Below are 18,941 nucleotides of genomic sequence, written 5' to 3'. Positions count from 1 at the left end.
AAGTAGTCCCCAAATATGTATATCCATTATGCATCAATAAAAATAAAATAAAGGGGAAAAAAGAATATTTATAGTGCAAAGCACCAGGCACAACGCTAGGTGTTTTACAAAACTCTTGTGATCCCTTCAAAAAACCTGGAAGGTTGGTATTATTACTGTTTTACACAAGGCAAATGGAAGGTCAGACTGACAAGGCCAAAAAGTAACAGAGAATGCTGGGCTCAGAATGTAAACCCAAACCTGTAAGCCTGCAAAGCCCTACTACCCTCTGCTCATTCCACATTCTGTACCTGTGTAATCCCAAACATAGCGAGCTTCAAATCCTAAAGCTCGACAGCACAGTGTAAAACAATTGGCCCACTCGCCACACCGTCCACATCTTGTTTCCAAAAGTTTCTCAGGGTTATTATATCTGGTTTAAAAAGAAAAAAAAAAACTTTGATTATCAAAATCAAGATTTTAAAGATAATTTACATTACCTCTATGCTAAACAGAAACGTTTCTTAATTTTTTTTTGGTTTTTTTGAGATGGAGTCTCACTCTGTCATCCAGGTTGGAGTGCAGTGGCGTGATCTCAGCTCACTGCAACCTCTGCCTCCCGGGTTCAAGTGATTCTCCTGCCTCAGCCTCCACAGTACCTGGGACTATAGGCACGTGCCACCAGGTCTGGCTAATTTTGTTTGTATTTTTAATAGAGACAGGGTTTCAACGTGTTAGCCAGGATGGTCTCGATCTCCTGACCTCATGATCCACCCCGCCTGCCTCAGTCTCCCAAAGTGCTGAGATTATAGGCGTGAGCCACTGTGCCCAGTCTTTAAATTGTTTTTAAATATTGCTTTAGGAATCTAGGATATATGAGGCACAATGTTAGAATCTTTGGTGAAAAATAAACAGTAGTACTGCTTTCAAGGTGTTTACAATCCTGAGGAAAGGAATGAACACAAATAATTTTAATATATGGCAGAATGTGATCAAACAATGCAACAGGTCAGATTTAGTGTTTAATATATGGCAGAATGTGATCAAACAATACAACAGGTCAGGTTAGTGATCAAAAAATACAACAAGTCAGAAAGTGGCTGGGGAGGAGAGCTTTTATTTGACCTGTGTTTTGAATAACGTAAGATTTGGACAAGCAAACTGGTATAACTAGCTCACTATATTTAAAAGGTAAACAACTTTAACAAATTACTCAACAAAAATTTTAGCTTAAATTCAATTTTATCTAAAATATTATCTTTCTTTCTAATAATCATTTTGATTAAAATTTTACTCTTTTGAAGTATTTAAAGGTGCCTGCTAATTTAGAAGTTGTTTTTTGGGATCTATTTGTAACATTCTTTTCAGAAGTTACTCCAATTATAAAATTACCAGACAATTCGAGAACACTAAATTTTGCATTTTGTGTTGAGATGGGTTTTGAACTGATCGAGCTGACCAGGAAAAGTGCTGCAGCTGAGCAGCGAGGTCAGCGATGTGCTTTGGAAGGAAAGGAAACAGTGGCATAAATGAATGGGCTCTGCGATGACAAGTCTGTTAAGCAAATGCTTAATGAAACATTTCTTAAGCTAAATAAATGAATTCAGAACTTAGGTAATTAAATAACTTTTTTCTTTTCTTTTTTTTTTTTTTTGATGAAGTCTCACTCTTTTGCCCAGACTGGAGCGCAGTGGCACAATCTCGGATCACTGCAACCTCTGCCTCCCAGGTTCAAGCAATCCTCCTGCCTCAGCCTCCTCATATAGAGAACAGCTAGAGATTGAAACGAGCACATGATTAGAAACTATGTCCTGAGCTAAAAAAATTAGATATTTTTAAGACATGGTATGTTTTCTTGACTGATAATACAACCAAACTTTATAAGCATCGCCAATTCAGAAAATCTGAAAACAGGCTTATAAATGAAAGAATGCAAATTTAAAATTTTAAATGTCCTTAGTTTAAAATTAAGAGATATGAGGAGTATACTGGTTAGGTTGGGCAGGGGAAGCACCTAACTAAAACAAACTTCTGCTAATAATACTGATAATAATAATAATGCTGATTATTGTGACAGTAAATACAATTATGTGTTTAAAATAATCATCCGATGATAATATGGAAGGTTAAAGTATACTTCAGCATTATTATTATCAGTATTGTTAGTTACCAGACAGTTAAAAATTAGGAATTAAAAAAGTAATACAAGATATGTAGCATTAAACATGACTATACTCAAGTTATACTTTAGAACAAGAGTCAACTAATTTCCTATACAAGACAGATGGTGAATATTTCAGACTTTGTGGGTCATATCATTTCTGTCACCATTATTCAACTCTGCTGTTCCAGCATAAAAACAGACCACAAGTATATGAATCAGCATGGTTATCTTCTAATATAACTTTACTGACAAAAACAGGATGTCGGCTGGATTTAGCCTGCCAGCCAGTTTGCTCACCTGTGTTTCAGAGGAATACGTTTCTGATAATTAAAATAAATATTAAAAAGTTCATTTAGTAAAAACTCTCTTCTAACTATTTCATTAAGAGATTATTCTGACTTTACTGTCCTGGGCACCCACCTTGGGAATCGATTGCTGAATTGGCAGGCATCACAGTAATGATCTTCCACTTTCTTTGCGCCCCACTTCAGCTCATCGTCATTGGGTAGTAATGATCTATCTCTAGACCTAGTCTGTCCACCACATTTGCTGCACAAAATGTTATTCACCCAGTGAAAAAATTCTTCCTTAAACCAGTGCAAAAGCTCCAGCAAAAGAAAATCCTCATCACTTATATTAGTACCTGAGAAATTAAGGGAGAACCAAGTAAGAGCTAAAGCTGGCAAAATTTAAAATATCCACACATATTTATTCTCAAATATGAACCTGAAAAATATGAAAACGTAAGATGATTTTAAAGGTTTTCACTAATAAGAGACAAGAAGAAACTGTCATTTATTATGCACTAGGCTGAAATACAATGACATGTATAACTGCACATTAAAAACAGTAGAACATTTACCATTTTATATCCTCTAACTGACATTATGCATTAGCAAGTGAGCTAAACACAATGACCTCTTAGGGAACTACAGTCAGTTAGGAATTGATCCTGAAGTACAAGGGAGGTAGAAAAATAAATTTGATTTTTAAAAACATTTAAAAATGGGATACATTAAATTTGTTGTCAGGTATATACACAAGTAAACATTAAACAATCACAAAAGGCAGAAATCGCAGAATTCCAGACATTTAAAAAATCATCCTAATTATTAGCCTTTCTATTAGGGCTTCAACTGTACAATATAATCCATCTATGGATACTCATCCCCAAACACATAAAAACACAACCATATCTCTAGTATATATAACAATCCTAATATTATGACAGATAATATTATACCCACTTTTCCATAAACAGATCTCTCTTGATCATATTCAAGACCATGGTAACTCTGGCAAGAAGGGAAGGAGAGGGAAAATCAATCTTAAAAACATATATGGGGGTTCTCATCTCTATCTTTAATGTTTTATGATTAAGATAGAGTGATAAAACATAAATATGAAGGATATATATAGCATAGAAATCTAAAAAAGCTTGATGTTGGTCATAGGTGTATGATACATTATACTTTGTGCTTGTATTTAAGTTTGATGTGTTTCAAAATAAAAAACTACAGAGAAAAAAAAAAAAACTACAGAGAATGTAAAAAGGTCAGAAATATTAATGTTCCTGGAGGGAAAACTCAATATTTCTAAAGTTGTTAACCTTCCACAAATTAATCTATAATTTAATACAATCCCAAATAAAATTATACAATATTTTTTCATAAAATTTGACAAGCTAGCCAGGTGTGGTGGCTCACACCTCTAATCCCAGCACTTTGGAAGGCCAAAACAGGCGGATCATCTGAGATCAGGAGTTCGAGACTAGCCTGGCCAGCAAGGTGAAACTTTTGTCTCTGCTAAAAACTACAAAAATTTTCTGGGTGTGGTGGTAGGCGCCTGTAATCCCAGCTACTCGGGAGGCTGAGGCAGGAGAATCACCTGAACCTGGGATGCAGAGGTTGCAGTGAGCCAAGATTGTGCCACTGCACTCCAGCCTGAGTGACAGAGCGAAACTCTGTCTCATTACAAAAAAAAAAAAAAAATTGACAAGCTAACTACAAAATCTCATGTGAAAGAGAAAATGCACAAAAAAACCCACACAACTTTGAATAAGAATCATGAGGTAAATCTTCCTACAGTGTATCAAGACATATTACAAAACTCTAATAATTGAAACATTGTGATATTAGTGAGGAATAAACAAACAGATCAATGAAACAAGAGTCCTGAAAGACAGATTTCTAAGCAAATGCACAGTATTTAATAAAGTTAGCATTTTAAAGCAGCTTTAACAGGATGGACTGTTTCAATAAATGATATTTGGACAAACAGCTATCTAAGTATCAGATCCCTACTATAGTTCATTAAAAAAAAAAAAAAAAAAAAACTCCTTCTCCAGAATACTATAAAAGTAATAATAGAAGTTTATAGGTGAATGTGTTTATGTTTATGACTTTGGGTTAGGGAAGGTCTTAAGCAAGATACAAACCATTAAATCAATAATAAAAAAAATTTTTCTTATGTTAAAAATAAAAACTTTTCAATTTCAAAAGCTATACTAAAGAACCCTGGGAGGAAAAAATTATAACATGTCTAACAAAGAAAATATAAATTTCTGGCCGGGCACGGTGGCTTGTGCCTGTAATCCCAGCACTTTGGGAGGCTGAGGCAGGCAGATCACCTGAAGTCAGGAGTTGGAGAACAGCCTGCCCAACGTGGTGAAACCCCACCTCTACTAAAAACACACACACACACACACACAAAAGCTGGTCGTGGTGGCAGGTGCCTGTACTCCCAGCTACTCAGGAGGCTGAGGCAGGAGAATCACTTGAACCTGGGAGGCAGAGGCTGCAGTGAGCTGAGATCACGCCACTGCACTCCAACCTGGGCGATATCTCAAAAAAAAAAATTTCTAAATACATAAAAAACTTCTATAAATCAGTAAGAACATTAAGAAACCCATTAGAAAAATTCACAAAGTCCATAAAAGAAATTCAATACTTTCATTAAGTGGAAACAAATATTCTTAGACACTTCTAGTATAAATTGGAAGGCAATTTGGCAGGATCCATTATAGTATAAAAGTATTACACGCACTTGACATTTCAGTATCCATCCAAGAGAAACACTTGTGCATGTGTGTCAAAAGATATTTTACAAGACTCTCCACTGTGGTGGCATTTAGAACAGAGAAAATGGAAACAACCTCTATGTCCATCAATAGGGAATTGTATAAATAATAGTATATGTACAATCAAACACTATGGAGTGAAAAGGCTGTCCAATACATATTTGTAAATGAAAAACACCAAGGAGCTGAATAGATGAGATGATAAATTTTACATAAACCCCACACAACTTAAACTATTTTTATAGATAATTATTTACAGGTATAAATACCCAGGACAAGACATGAAAAGGAACAGAACTGAATGGCAGGGAGAGTTTGGAGTTTCCCATATAATATGAAAGCTTTCCAACAGGAAGATATTCATGAATTAGTTACATTAAAAACAAAGTTTTAGAAACAGAGGACTGTCATTCTCCTTCTCGGTCTAGTGCCTACCATGCAGCAGCTAGGGTCATCTTTTTTAAAGTACGGGCCAGATTATATGACTTAAAAAACCCTCCAATGGGTTTCCATCTCATTCAGAATAAAGTTCAAAGTCCCAACTCTTGTTCTTTCAGCTGGCCCCCTGTAGTAGGCTAAAAAATGGCCCTCAGAGGATATCCATGTCCTAATCACTGTAGCCTATGAATGTAGTTACCTTATGTGGCAAAAAAAGAGAAAGGTCTTTGCAGATGTTATAAAGTTAAGGATCTTTAGATGGGGAGATTATCCTGGAATATGTGGATAAATCCAATCACAAGTAACCTCATAAGAAGCAAGTAAACGGAGATTTTACACACAGAGAAGGCAATGTGAAGATGGGACAGAGAGAGATTTGAAGATGCTGGCCTTAAGACCGGACTGTTGCAGCCACAAACCAAGGACTGCCAGCAGCAACCAAAAGCTGAAAGAAGCAAAGAACAGATTCTCCCCTCCAAAAGGAGCATGGCTCTGGGGATACTTTGATTTCTCTCTGTGACAATGATTTTGGATTTCTGCCTTCTGGAACTGTAAGAATGCATTTCTTTTTATTTCACCAAGTTTGTGGTAATTTGTTATAGTAGCCCCAGGAAATGTAAATACCCCCTTACCTCTCTGACCTCAAACCCTATCTCCTCCTGTCTTGTTCACTGGCTATAGCCACCATGCTCTCCCTGCCATCTCTTAAACTTGCCAACCTCACTCCTTTGCAGCTGCTCATGCCTTCTACCTAAAAGGGAAATCATTGCTTTTTAGAGAAGCCATCCCTGAAAATCTTGTATCAAACAGCATCTTACTAATCATCACTCACTCTCTGTTCTCCCGCTGGTCTTCCTAGCACTTTTCACTAGTGTGTGTGTGTGTGTGTGTGTGTGTGTTGTGTTCCCATAATGGTAGGTACTTAGTTTTGTTCACTGCTATATCTCCAACACTTAGTGTTCTGCTTGCTATACACTAGATGCTTAATAAATACTTGAATGATGAAGGGACTGAACAAACATGCCTCAAAATATTACTTAGAATTGCAGTTGTTCACTAGTCATTATCAAGACCAAGAAGGAAAGGATAACAGCGTATTTGTACTTCTGTTACATACTCCAGGTATAAATCAGCACGTCTCCAGCTGAAAGTACGACTACCAAACAGTAACACCCAATTAAGGGTCAATGTTCCTCATTTAAGCAATATCCTTAACTAGGGGCTCAGAGAAATAAAAGTAGATTCCTGTATGATGAAAGCTCAGAAATTTCAGAGATAAGGGAAGCCTGATTTACATGCTAAATTCTGTGAAGACAATATTGGGTTTACTTCAAAAATTAAGACTTCAAATTTCTAAAGTTACCATCTTCAAAAATACCATATAAATGTAGATTTCTAGTAACTTATCAGTGACAAAATAAAATCAACAAGTTTAGGCCCCAACTCCATTCTCTGAAAACCCCTTCAATGTACAAGAGAATGAGAAAATGGGTAAAAACATCAGTAGAGGTAGCCTCATCCATGTTCTCCATCTCATATCTTCATATGCAATTTAGTAGGCCAAGACACATTTTGTTACCACTTTTCAAAACTAGGTTCCTCCTCCAGAAAGGTGTTTCACCTGTATCTGAAACATGCAATCATGACAAACCTTCAGTCTACCAGGCCAGAGCTATCAAACCATGCTTCTCTATCTCATTTGGCAGTGTCACAAGGTCCCCACTTCTGCATCAAACCAAAACACTTTCCCCAGTCCATAGACCCAGAATATGATTTTGTCTGGAAAGGAAAAAACAGTCCACTGCACTAATGAAAGAAAATCACCAAGTTGGTCAGCGGGGGCTTCGTCATCATCTCAGTGCCATTCACTCACTGGGGCAGAGACTGATGGTGGCCATATAATATTCACTTGCCACTTCGTCCTCATTTGTAGAATTTCAGTTTTGGAGGGATGACAATGCACCAGCTAAAAAACTACAGATCCCAACTTCCCTTGCGACTAAGTGTGGCTAAATGACTAAACTTCACGTGACTCCAAGAAGATAACTTCAAGAGAAGGAGCTCAAATTAGAGATAAAACCTTTATGCTTTTTCTCCATTTCTTCTGCCTGATGTTTGGTCTGGAAATGTAATGGCTGGAGCTGCCGCAGCCATTTTGGACTACAAGGTGATGTGAAGGATGGAAAACATGTACATCTGAGCTGAAAGACAGAAGGCACCTAGGTCTTTGATGATAGCTCACCATGAGCACCAGACTACCTCCATAATTTCTTACATGAGAAAATAATATCTCAGCCACCAGTCATTTTACTCATAGCAGAACCTAATCCTAATTGATATACTCATTGTGCCTGCCGTACCACTTATTTCACTGTATGTTTAAGTTTCCTTCACTTGTTACTCTTCCTCTTCCTATATCCTGTTGTATTTCTAAACGATCACCATCCAATAGAATTTTCAGCAATAATGGAAATAATTCCTATTCCTACTGTCTAGTAAGGTTGTCATTAACCACTTGAGGTTATTGAGTAGCTGAAATGTGCTGAATGTGACTGAAGAACTTGATTTTTCATCTCAATTTAATTTAAATGTAAATATCCAGGCTAGTGCTACACTGTTTTCTAGAACCTCTGTAATCCTACCTCTCCACCCTGTCCTCTCAATTTTAGCAATCTCATTTACCTGCATGGCTTTACCTATCATCCTAAAGTGTATTTCAAGGCTTGACTTCTTATTGAATTTCCAGGCCTATGTTTTCAGTGACAGTCCAGATAGCAGGCACCTCAACTCGCTCTTCCTTTCCCTTCAAAACCTGTTTCTACTAACTCCTTTAATTTCCTAGTTGCCTAGATTCAAAGTTACCCAGTCATCTTTGACATCTTCCTTATATATACATGATGCCTTATCCTATCGACAGCCAATTACACATATTCTATAACCCCAACAACTTTCACATCCATCTTCTCCCTTGTAATCTCAACCCTTTGTTCACCCTCTTACCCCTCTTATGTAAATTAGATTACTATTGTGTTTTAATTTTTCTCTCTTTGTACTCTTTTGATTTTAATTCATTCCACAAGTTATTACTAATATTCCTTAAATACAGTCTGATGTCACTCACTCAAAGCGTCAGTAGTCAATCCTGCTGAATTACCTATTCAAGAACACCTGAAATATCATTTTCTGCTTTCTGATGAAAAAGGTTATGTAACATTTCTGCTATGTGTTCAATTACAGTCACAATATAACATTAGTCTTTTTGCCAAGACTTGTGTTTCCTTTGAATTTCTTTGGTCTTTACAATTTCAAACCTTATTAGAAATATGCTTTGTTTCATTTTACTGCTAATTCTTTTTGAAAACATTAAAAATGAACTTGGTATACACTGCTCTGTCTGAAATTCAATGTCAACCAAAACACGGTTTCAGCCTACTTGATCTTCCACTGCTTTATATACACCCTACCCTACACACAGTCTAACTGTATTATTCATTGTTCCCAAATAGAGCCTGTCCTTCTCTGCCTCTATGCATGTTGACCACTACATTTGGAAGAAAATCCCCAATCTCTTAGTATGTACTTTGACATATTTTATAAATCCCACTCATCCTTCACGCCCTAAAAAAAAAAAAAAAAGCCCAGTCTTGTACTGATTTTCATAATTTTCACTACTAATCTGCTGGCATTTCTTTCCTATTTTAATTAAAACTTTTTAAGTGTGAAAGAATGTATACATAGATCTTAAAAGTCATACTCCAATGTGATGAAGTTATTGATGTTTATCTTCTCCCTATTTTCCAAATTTTCTACAACCCCTGTATTATCTTTATAATTAGAAAGAAAAAATGCTGGAGCAAATGTTAGCAGGGAACATCAGCAGATTTTTATGGGAAATGGACTTTAAGTCTTAGCTAATGGACTTGAAGGATTCTTGGTCCACTGATAAGACCATTCCCACTGTGAGGACAGATGGACAAATGCATCAGGATAAACATAACGTTCACCTAACTAATGCTCTTTATTGTAGATTCTTGCTCCTTGAGCAATCTCCTGGTTATTATTTGCCTAGAGAGAGAAAATATGATGGACACAAACAGGAACATTTTGTCTCTATGCTATTTCTCATTGAAGTTTATTCATTTAGCAACATAATGGTTTTTTTTTATTTTCATTTTTTTTACTTTTTGAGACGGAGTTTCGCTCTTTTGCCCAGGCTGGAGTGCAGTGGCGCAATCTCCACTCACTGCAACCTCTGCCTTCAGGTTTCAAGCAATTCTCCTGCCTCAGACTCCCAAGTAGCTGGGATTATAGGCAACTGCAACTGGCTAATTTTTGTATTTTTAGTAGAGACGGGGTTTCACCATGTTGGCCAGGTTGGTCTACAACATGTTTTAAAAATTATACCTCATACATTACATTTGTTGGACTCTGCTTTACACTCAGTTGATCTGTATATTTGAATTCTCATCTTCTATTCAGCTGCTTCTTAAGGCAAGGCTATATTATTATACTGTCTCTCCCCTGCAGGGCCCAGCCCAACGACTCAAACACAAAACATGTGTAGTAAGTACCTGATAAACAGGCATTTATGTAAGGCGTCATATAAAGGACCACAGTACTTTGAAGCTGGACAGGGCCTGTATAATCACATATTAAAAAGTATTCTTATTGTACACACAGGAAAAAAACCGTTAATACAAGAAGAGAACAACTGTCTTAAAGTTAGCAGGCCTGTAGCAGAAGTAAATCTAAGGCCCAAGCCAGTCATCAAAAATTTAAAAATGGCATAGCGTAACATTTTTAAAAAGACAAAAATCACCAAAATACAAATCACCAAAATACAATGGGTAGCAAAATATATAAATGACATATGTGAAAATTGATCAAATGGTTAAAAAAGGAAGAGATACACATAGTTAAGCCTTCAGAGGGATTTCTGGTTTCAGCTTCCAGCTTCTATCAAGCAGAGGTCAATACTTCCACCTTTAAAACAATAAAAAGCTCAACTGAAATCAGTGACTTTTCTTGGACCCATTAGAGAACTGAGGTCACAGAGTGAACTATCACCCCAAAATCCAAAAAGACAAATAAAGAGAATCACAGCCCAAATCTGCTTAAATGGAACAGAAGTCACTAGAGCCATAAACTGGTAAGGATATTTAAATAGCAATTTTGACAAACTGCTGCAAGCTGAGTATGGACTAGCTTGGAAGTAAGAAATTCAGTCTTGGGAGAGGTCCCTACACTTCTGTGCATTTTGCCTGCAGGAAGCCCACCAGGTTTTCACAATAAAAACCAAGAAAAATCCTTTGTGGCTCTAGAAAAGATGAGATGTGTAAGAATTGTGAGGTATAGCCAGAGTGTTCTTCACAATTAAGGCCTACTCTCTAGGGAAAAAGATTTTACCAGAGTCTTCTCTGAACTGGGGGAAGGACATACATTCCCCCGACTCCAGCCCCTTGTAGCCCTCCTGTCTCACCTATGGGGGTAAAAAGGCTAACAAACACTTGTGACAGGCACAGGCCCAGAGATACAGGCCCACTAAAATACCGAGATTTAATCAAAAGATTATAGAACCTTCTCCTTGATACCTTACCATCACACCAATAGGGCTCCAGTATAGTAACAATGGATTACAACTAAACAAACACCAAGCAGGATAAATGCAGACCCTAAGGAGGAGCTCTTAGGGAAGCCTAAAGACAATGCGGGAGACAACAAGAACACTGGAGGAATTTGAAGCCTCTGATACCTACAGCTATAGCAAACATGAAAACAACTCTAGTTAGATTAATTCCTAGATTAGCATAAAACCTTACATGAAAGGCCTGTTTACCTCAGTTCCTATTATCCAGTACATCAAGCCCAGCTTTTACATGTATTATTTCATTTATTTCTAAAAATTATCATTCTTATTTCTACATGAAGAAACTGAGTCATAGAGATTAAATTACTTGCTCAGTGACGCACAGGAAGTAGCGGAGCTGAATTTATACAAAGACAGTTGACTCCAAAACCTACTCTTAATAAATAATGTCTCTCTACTAACAAAAGTGAGTCAATGGTCTATTCATATGGATTAATTCTGAATATGGTTTCTGTTAGATTCACATTAAAATTCACTAATTTAAATTCACTAGTGATGCTATCATATATTCTGTGGGCTAAAGTTCTACTTTACCTAAAATATTCATATACCAATGATTAAACTGCAAATACATATTCAGGTTAAAAAAAAAAGTTGTTAAAAAGAATGTTCAAAAGACTTGAATAAACATTTCTCCAAAGAAGATATTCAAATGACCAATAAGCACATGAAAAAAATGCTCAATATCATGAATTAGGAAAATGCAAATCAAAACTACAGTGACATACCACTTCATCCCCATTAGCATGGCTACTATTGAAAAAATCAGAAAATAGTAAGTGTTGGTAAGAACATGGGAAATTAGAACACTTGTGCACTGTTAGCAATGTAAAATGATACAGTCACTGTGGAAAACAGTATGGTGGTTCCTCAAAAAATTAAAAATAGAATTGCCGTAAGATCCAGCAGTTCCACTTCTGGGTATATACCAAAAATAACTGAAACCAGGATTTCAGAGTAAAGTATTTGCACACCCATGTTCATAGCAACATTATTCACAATAGCCAAAATGTTGAAACAACCCAAGTATCCATGAATGAATGAATAAATGGATATGCAAAATGTGATATATACATACAATAGGATATTATTCACCTTAAAAAGGAAGCTCTCTCCTCCTCAGCGCTGCCTACAGAGGTGGCAGCCATCAGACCCCTTGTGAAGCCCAAGATCATGAAAAAGAGAACCAAGAAGTTCATCTGGCACCAGTCTGACCAATGTGTCAAAATTAAGTGTAACTGGCGGAAACCCAGAGGTATTGACAACAGGGTTCATAGAAGGTTCAAGGGCCAGATCTTGATGCCCAACATTAGTTTTGGGAGCAACAAAAAAACAAAGGACATGCTGCCCAGTGGCTTCCAGAAGTTCCTGGTCCACAACGTCAAGGAGCTGTAAGTGCTGCTGATGTGCAACAAATCTTACTGTGCTGAGAATGCTCACAACGTTTCCTCCAAGAACTGCAAAGCCATCATGGAAAGAGCCACCCAGCTAGCCATCAGAGTCACCAACCCCAATGCGAGGCTGCACAGCTAAGAAAATGAGTAGACAGCCCATGTGCATGTTTTGTGTTTAAATAAAACTATAAAAACTGCCCAAAAAAAGGAGGAAATTCTGCAATATGTTACAACCTAGATATATTAGTTTGTTCTTATGCTGCTATGAAGAAATACCTGCAACTGGGTAATTTATAAAGAAAAGGTTTAATTGACTCACAGTTCCGCATGGCTGGGGAGGCCTCCTGAAACTTACAATCATGGCGGAAGGCACCTTTTCACAGGGCAGCAGGAGAGAGAATGAGTGCAAGCAGGGGAAATGCCAGATGCGTACAAAACCATCAGATCTCACGAGACTCACTTATTATTATGACAGCAGCATGGGGGAACCACCCCAATGATTCAAGTACCTCCACCTGGTCCCACCCTTGACACATGGGGATTATAAGGATTACAATTCAAGGTGAGATTTGGGTGGGCACACAGAGCCAAACCATATCACTGGATGAACCTTGAGGTTCATTATGCTAAGTGAAATAAACCAGTCACCAAAAGACAAATACTGTATGATTCCACTTATATGAGATAGAATAGTCAAAATCACAGCAACAAAGTAGAATAGTGGTTGCTGGAAGCTGGGGAAGGATTATTATTTAATGAGTATCATTTCGGTTTTACAAGATAAAAAAATCTATAGATGGTGGTAATAGCTGAACAACATTATGACTATATTTAATAACACTGAATTGTACACTTAAAAATGGGTAAGATGGTAAATTTTGTTATATGTATTTTACTTCAATTAAAAAATTGAAAAAAAGGGTGTTATGTGCCCACGAGATATATGCAATAAAATTATACTATACTTCTTAAAAATTCAAATTGAAATAGGTTAAATATTTATAATGTATAACACTGTAAAACAATGTATAAGAGCAAAAGGCACTACAACTGTCCCTTGGTATATGCCGGGGACTGGTTCCAGGACCCCCACCTATACCAGAATCCACACATATTCATGTCTCAGTCATCCCTGCAGAACCCATGTATATAAAGAGCTGACCCTCCGTATGAGTTTTGCATCCTGTGAATGCACATTTGGTTTAAAAGAATCCACGTATAAGTGGACCCATGCAGTTCAAACCCGTGTTGTTCAAGGGTCAGTTGTATTTCAGTATTTTCTGTTTATTTAGCAATGATTTACATTTAGCAATAAATGATTATGTAAAGCTACTACCTTTATCCAATTTTCTAACTCTTGATAACTTTTCTTGTGATTTCCTTTTTAGTTCTTGGACTGGAATACAAGCCAACGCTTTCTCCTGAAGAGCAGGATTTTCATAGACCAGCACATGCTGAATGTTGGACTGAAGAACTCCTAGAATGGCTGAATCAGGAGTAACCTAATAAGAAAAAAAATACTGAAATTAACTTTTCACTATATGTTACAAAAATAATATATAATAAAAGAGCACTGTGGTTTTATGATTTTATAGGTAGAAGGGAATGTATGGATTCACTTAAATATAATAATTATACCCACGACCTTCATAACATTAGTATTAGGATACAGCCACATTTGTGTCAGATCCTAAGATCTATCAATTTTTTTCCCTTTGTATATACTATTAAGGATATATTTAAACAAGGATATGCAGAATTCTTGAATACAAGCATGGATCAATACAGCGCTCTGATCTAAGGAGCTAATGGCCCCTTCCACTTTAAATCCCTGTAATGTACAGCAGTAGCAAAAGAGGTGTGCTTTTAAAGAATCAGGAATTTTGAGAAATTCCTGAAAGAGAAAAGGCAAATATGAAAGGACTTAAGGAAGAAACCTCCAGAGAGGGTGGTGATGAAAAGTAAAAAAAGTTTCCAAAACAATCCCAAGGGCAGAGAAGCCAGAGGATCTACAGAATAGGAAGTGTCCTCAGAGCAAGCATTAGGGAGAGTGGTTGAACTCTGGAGGAACAGCTAATTATTTTGGCTTCTCCCTCCTTATCACCTCATCAACAAAAAGGTCTGCCTCTGAGCAGTGAGCGTGCATGCTTAGAGTCACAAAAGGAAAGGGGAGTAACCAAGCTCAGAACTGCTGTCACTGGCACATCCCATTGTGCGGTATGTACTGCCCTTCTCCACAGCTGTCAGAAGCAAATGCAGTATTCACAGACAAGCTGGCAGGACCTCTCAAACACATATGGATCCACAACAACTGTGGGGGAGATGCATGAGAATCAGTATCAGAAGAACTAATCCTGTAGCAATGACAGAAATACAGAAGAAACTTTAAAAAGTTTCAATAGTATACTATATTCAGAGAAAGACTCAACTATGGATCTTGGATAGAAAAATTTTATTTATTTATTTATTTATTTATTTACTTATTTATTATTTTTTGAGACGGAGTCTCACTCTGTTGCCCAGGCTGGAGTGCAGTGGTGCCATCCTGGCTCGCTGCAACCTCTGCCTCCTGAGTTCAAGTGATTCTCCTGCCTCAGTGTCCCGAGTAGCTGGGAGTACAGGTGCCCGCCACCACGCCCGGCTAATTTTTGTATTTTTAGTAGAGACTGGGTTTCACCATACTGGCCAGGCTGGTCTCAAACTCCTGACCTTGTGATCCGCCTGCCTTGGCCTGCCAAAGTGCTGGGATTACAGGCGTGAGCCACTGCGCCCGGCTGGATATAAAAAATTTAAACATTAAAATAAAGAAGAAGCCAGGCACTTTGGGAGGCCAAGGTGGAAGGATTACTTGAGTTGGGAGTTCTAGGCCAACCTGGGTCAAAAAAAAAAAAAAATTAGGTAGCCAGGTATAGTGTTGTGTGCCTGTAGTCCCAGCTACTCAGGAGGCTAAGGTGGGAAGATCGCTTGAGCCCAGGAGGTCAAGGCTGCAGTGAGCTGTGATTGCCCTACTGCACTCCAGCCTGGGCAATGTAGTCTCAAAAATAAATTAATAAGTAATATAAAATAAATTAACAATATAAAATAAAGAAGAAAGCATAGATGGTGTCAAACGGTAGAATAAACACGGCTAAAGAGTGATCAGTTAATTAGTAACCAAAGACATTTTCTGAGAATGAGGCATAAAAAGAACAAATAGACATTGAGGACAAATCCAAAACTTCTCACATCCAGTTAATGGAAATTCCAGAAAAACAGTAAAAACAATGGAAGAAGGCAACTGCTCAAAAAAATAACAGAAATAAATTTCTTATAGCTGAAGAGCTAGTATGTATGGAAAACAAAACAAAAACAAATGCTAAGCATATAATGATGACATTTTATGATAGCAAGGCTAAAAACAAAATCCTAAAAGTCTTCAAGTAAGAAGAAACATTACATGTAAAGAAAAAATTATTTGATGTCAGATATTTCATTGGAAACAATGAAGCAAATTTTTTGAAAATCTGAAGGAAAATGATTAGGAATGCAGAATTCATTCCCAGTCAAACTAATCATGTACAGGGGCAAAATAAATACATTTTCTGATATGTGACAATACAGAAATTATATCACTCTCAAATCCTATCTAAAAGAATTATGAGGAAAGTTATTATAGCCAAAAAATAAATATAGCCTACATTAATTTTTAAAAATAAATACATACTGGGGAGTAGGATCTAAAATAAAAGTACTGGTACAAGTTTTGATTGGTATAGATAATCACAGTTGGAAAGCAAAATCTCAATTTTTTCATAAGAAAAGTAGCAAGGAAGGGAGCAGAACAGAGGTTCTTCTCTTATGGTAAGATGTTGGTAGAAAAATATAAAATTAAAAATTTGCATTACAGATTTCAGGTCAATAATTAAAAGATTAAAAAGATTATATTTAATTCCTAACTCTTATAGGAATAAACCTATTATAGAAAAAAACTTGATCTAAACAAAACAGGGAGAAAAGAAAAAAAAAGCAAGAATATAGACAACACAAAATAAGATATCAGAAGTAAGTTTAAACATATTAGCAATTAGAATAAATGTAAATGGGTTAAATGTGCATAGTGCAAAGTAGAGACAGGTCGATAACAACAACAAAAAAAATTACCAAATACTTACATGTCAGGCACTGTATTAAGCACTGGAATGGGTGCACAAGACAGACATAATCAATTTAAGGTCTATGGGGAAAAGGTATTAAACAAATAATGACAGACCCACCACAGTAACTGAAAAATATTTGTGTGTGAATGTGTTAGATACTGGAAAAAAAATGGAGACCAAAATAGATATAGTATGGGCATTACCCTCACACAGCAAGTAGTCTATGGATACAAAAACAAGCAAATACTGATAAACAATGTTCATTTACTCAAATATTTATTTATCCTTTATTTGCTAGGTGCTGGGGATATAATGGTTAAAAATTAATCATGCGGATAAATATTATTAAGCAAATATGTAGCATAAAATGAGACTTTACAACAAGGTCCTTGAACCTGAACTTCCTTGAAGAAATGATATTTGTGGCAGAATAGGAAGGATGAGAAAAAGCTAGTGAAGAGGGAAGGAAAAGACCATTCCTGTCAGAAAACAGCACAAAGGTAGCTGGGGATCGCTTAGCATATTTTGAAGGATCAGAGAGATCAGTGTTTAGTACCAAGAGAAACAAGGGGAAAGCAGTGGAGAGATAAAGATCATTCTGGTCGCTTTTCATTGCAATGGTAAGCCATTACAGAGATGAAAGTAAGAAGAGTAGAACAATCTGATCTGTTTTCAGAATATCACTTGAGCCGCTATGTAGAGAAAGCAGGTATCAGAAGACCCCATGGGGGACTACTGCAGAACTCCAAAAGAGCTGGTGGCTTAAATTAGGGTAGTTTTACAACTGGTAGAAAAAAAAAAGTGAATGGACATGAAAAGAACTTAGGAAGTAAAATCAATAAGTTTTGGTGACTGTACTATGAAGTCAAGAGTATTTGGAAAAGGAAAAAAACACATTAGAGATGATTCATGGCTTTTTTGTTTGTTTGTTTGTCTGTTTTTGGATATGAGCAACTGGGTCAGCACTTGAACCACTTGCAGCAGGAGAAAAACCATGAAATGACCAACTCAGTTAAAGAATATCAATAGGCTCTCTCTCTGGATGACAAGTGTCTGGATAACATGGAGTGAGGCAAGATGGCACCTCCCAAGAACGCTCCAAGGGATGCCTTGGTGATGGCACAGATCCTGAAGGATATGGGAATCACAGACTACAAACCAAAGGTTATAAATCAAATTTTGGAATTTGCTTTCCAAAATGTGACAATTCTGCATGACGCAAAAATTTATTCAAGCCATGCTAAGAAACCTAATGTTGATGCAGATGATAGATACTGCTTAACAGCTCCAAACTATAGGTTGAAGTCCTTAATTAAAAAGGGACCTAACCAAGGAAGACTAGTTTCACGATTAACTGTTGGTGCTGTTAGCAAACCTACCACTCCTATCACAGCGACCCCACAAACAGTGTCTGTCCCGAATAAAGTTTCAACTCCAATGTCAGTGACAAGCCAAAGATTTAATAGTGCAGATTCCACCTTCTCAGTCCACACCTGTCAAAGCAGTTCCCGCAACAACTGCAGTTCAAAATGTTCCAACTAATCCCACAATGATTGGGCCCCAAAATATTCTTATTACCACCAACATGGTTTTGTCATAGAACACAGTCAATGAAGCAAACCCACTGAAGAGAAAAACATGAAGATGATGAATACAATAATACTACGTAAGGAATTATAGTCTAGTCTAGATGCATTTCAAAAGGAAAGCTGGTTTTGAGCCCAATATACTGAACTAGAATATTCTAGATCTTCTCATTTTACCTTAAAAGACTGAAATGTAGCTGCAGCATTTTTCCTATTAGCTAAAACTGTTAGATCGCTTTAGTAAACATACAAATGTGTTTTTCATTGGACTTCAATTACCAACAGTTAAGTACTTGTTTCTTAAGTTTCATTAATGTTGAGTCCTAGTATGGTAATTCTGGTTTTGAGACACTTTTCTGCCTTCTATCACTGACAGCAGCACCTAAGTCTCAGGTTCTACAGCCTGGTCAGCAGATTTATCTTTTACAGCATAATTTCTAATCTACATTTAAATACTACTTTATTTTATAAGGTAAAATAGTCACTTTTATTGTCACTAGCTTTTTCATTTTTACCAA

The 18,941-nt window shown here is 36.7% G+C and overlaps 2 protein-coding genes and 2 pseudogenes across 4 annotated transcripts in view; 3 read left to right on the top strand and 1 right to left on the bottom strand.

Moving 5' to 3' along the window:
- Positions 1–18,941, top strand: part of OXSM (3-oxoacyl-ACP synthase, mitochondrial) — a 488,173-nt gene that overhangs the window by 427,537 nt on the left and 41,695 nt on the right. The gene's annotated exons all lie outside the window — the stretch shown is intronic.
- NGLY1 (N-glycanase 1) overlaps positions 1–18,941 on the bottom strand; it is a 67,744-nt gene that overhangs the window by 18,010 nt on the left and 30,793 nt on the right. For all 3 annotated transcript variants that reach the window (XM_050779459.1, XM_050779460.1, XM_050779462.1), the window contains exons 4-6: positions 14,038–14,203; positions 2,564–2,786; positions 291–412 (exon numbers count right to left, since the gene is read on the bottom strand). In XM_050779459.1, the coding sequence (XP_050635416.1) occupies positions 291–412; positions 2,564–2,786; positions 14,038–14,203 (511 nt within the window). The remainder of the gene's footprint in view (positions 1–290; positions 413–2,563; positions 2,787–14,037; positions 14,204–18,941) is intronic.
- On the top strand, positions 11,366–12,900 carry LOC126947656 (60S ribosomal protein L32-like; annotated as a pseudogene).
- On the top strand, positions 17,900–18,507 carry LOC126947655 (transcription initiation factor TFIID subunit 9B-like; annotated as a pseudogene).

Source organism: Macaca thibetana, chromosome 2 (assembly GCF_024542745.1).
Source record: "Macaca thibetana thibetana isolate TM-01 chromosome 2, ASM2454274v1, whole genome shotgun sequence".
Classification (NCBI taxonomy): Eukaryota; Metazoa; Chordata; class Mammalia; order Primates; family Cercopithecidae; genus Macaca; species Macaca thibetana.
The sequence above is the reverse complement of the archived record's forward strand: the minus strand, read 5'-3'. Positions and strand labels throughout refer to the sequence as shown.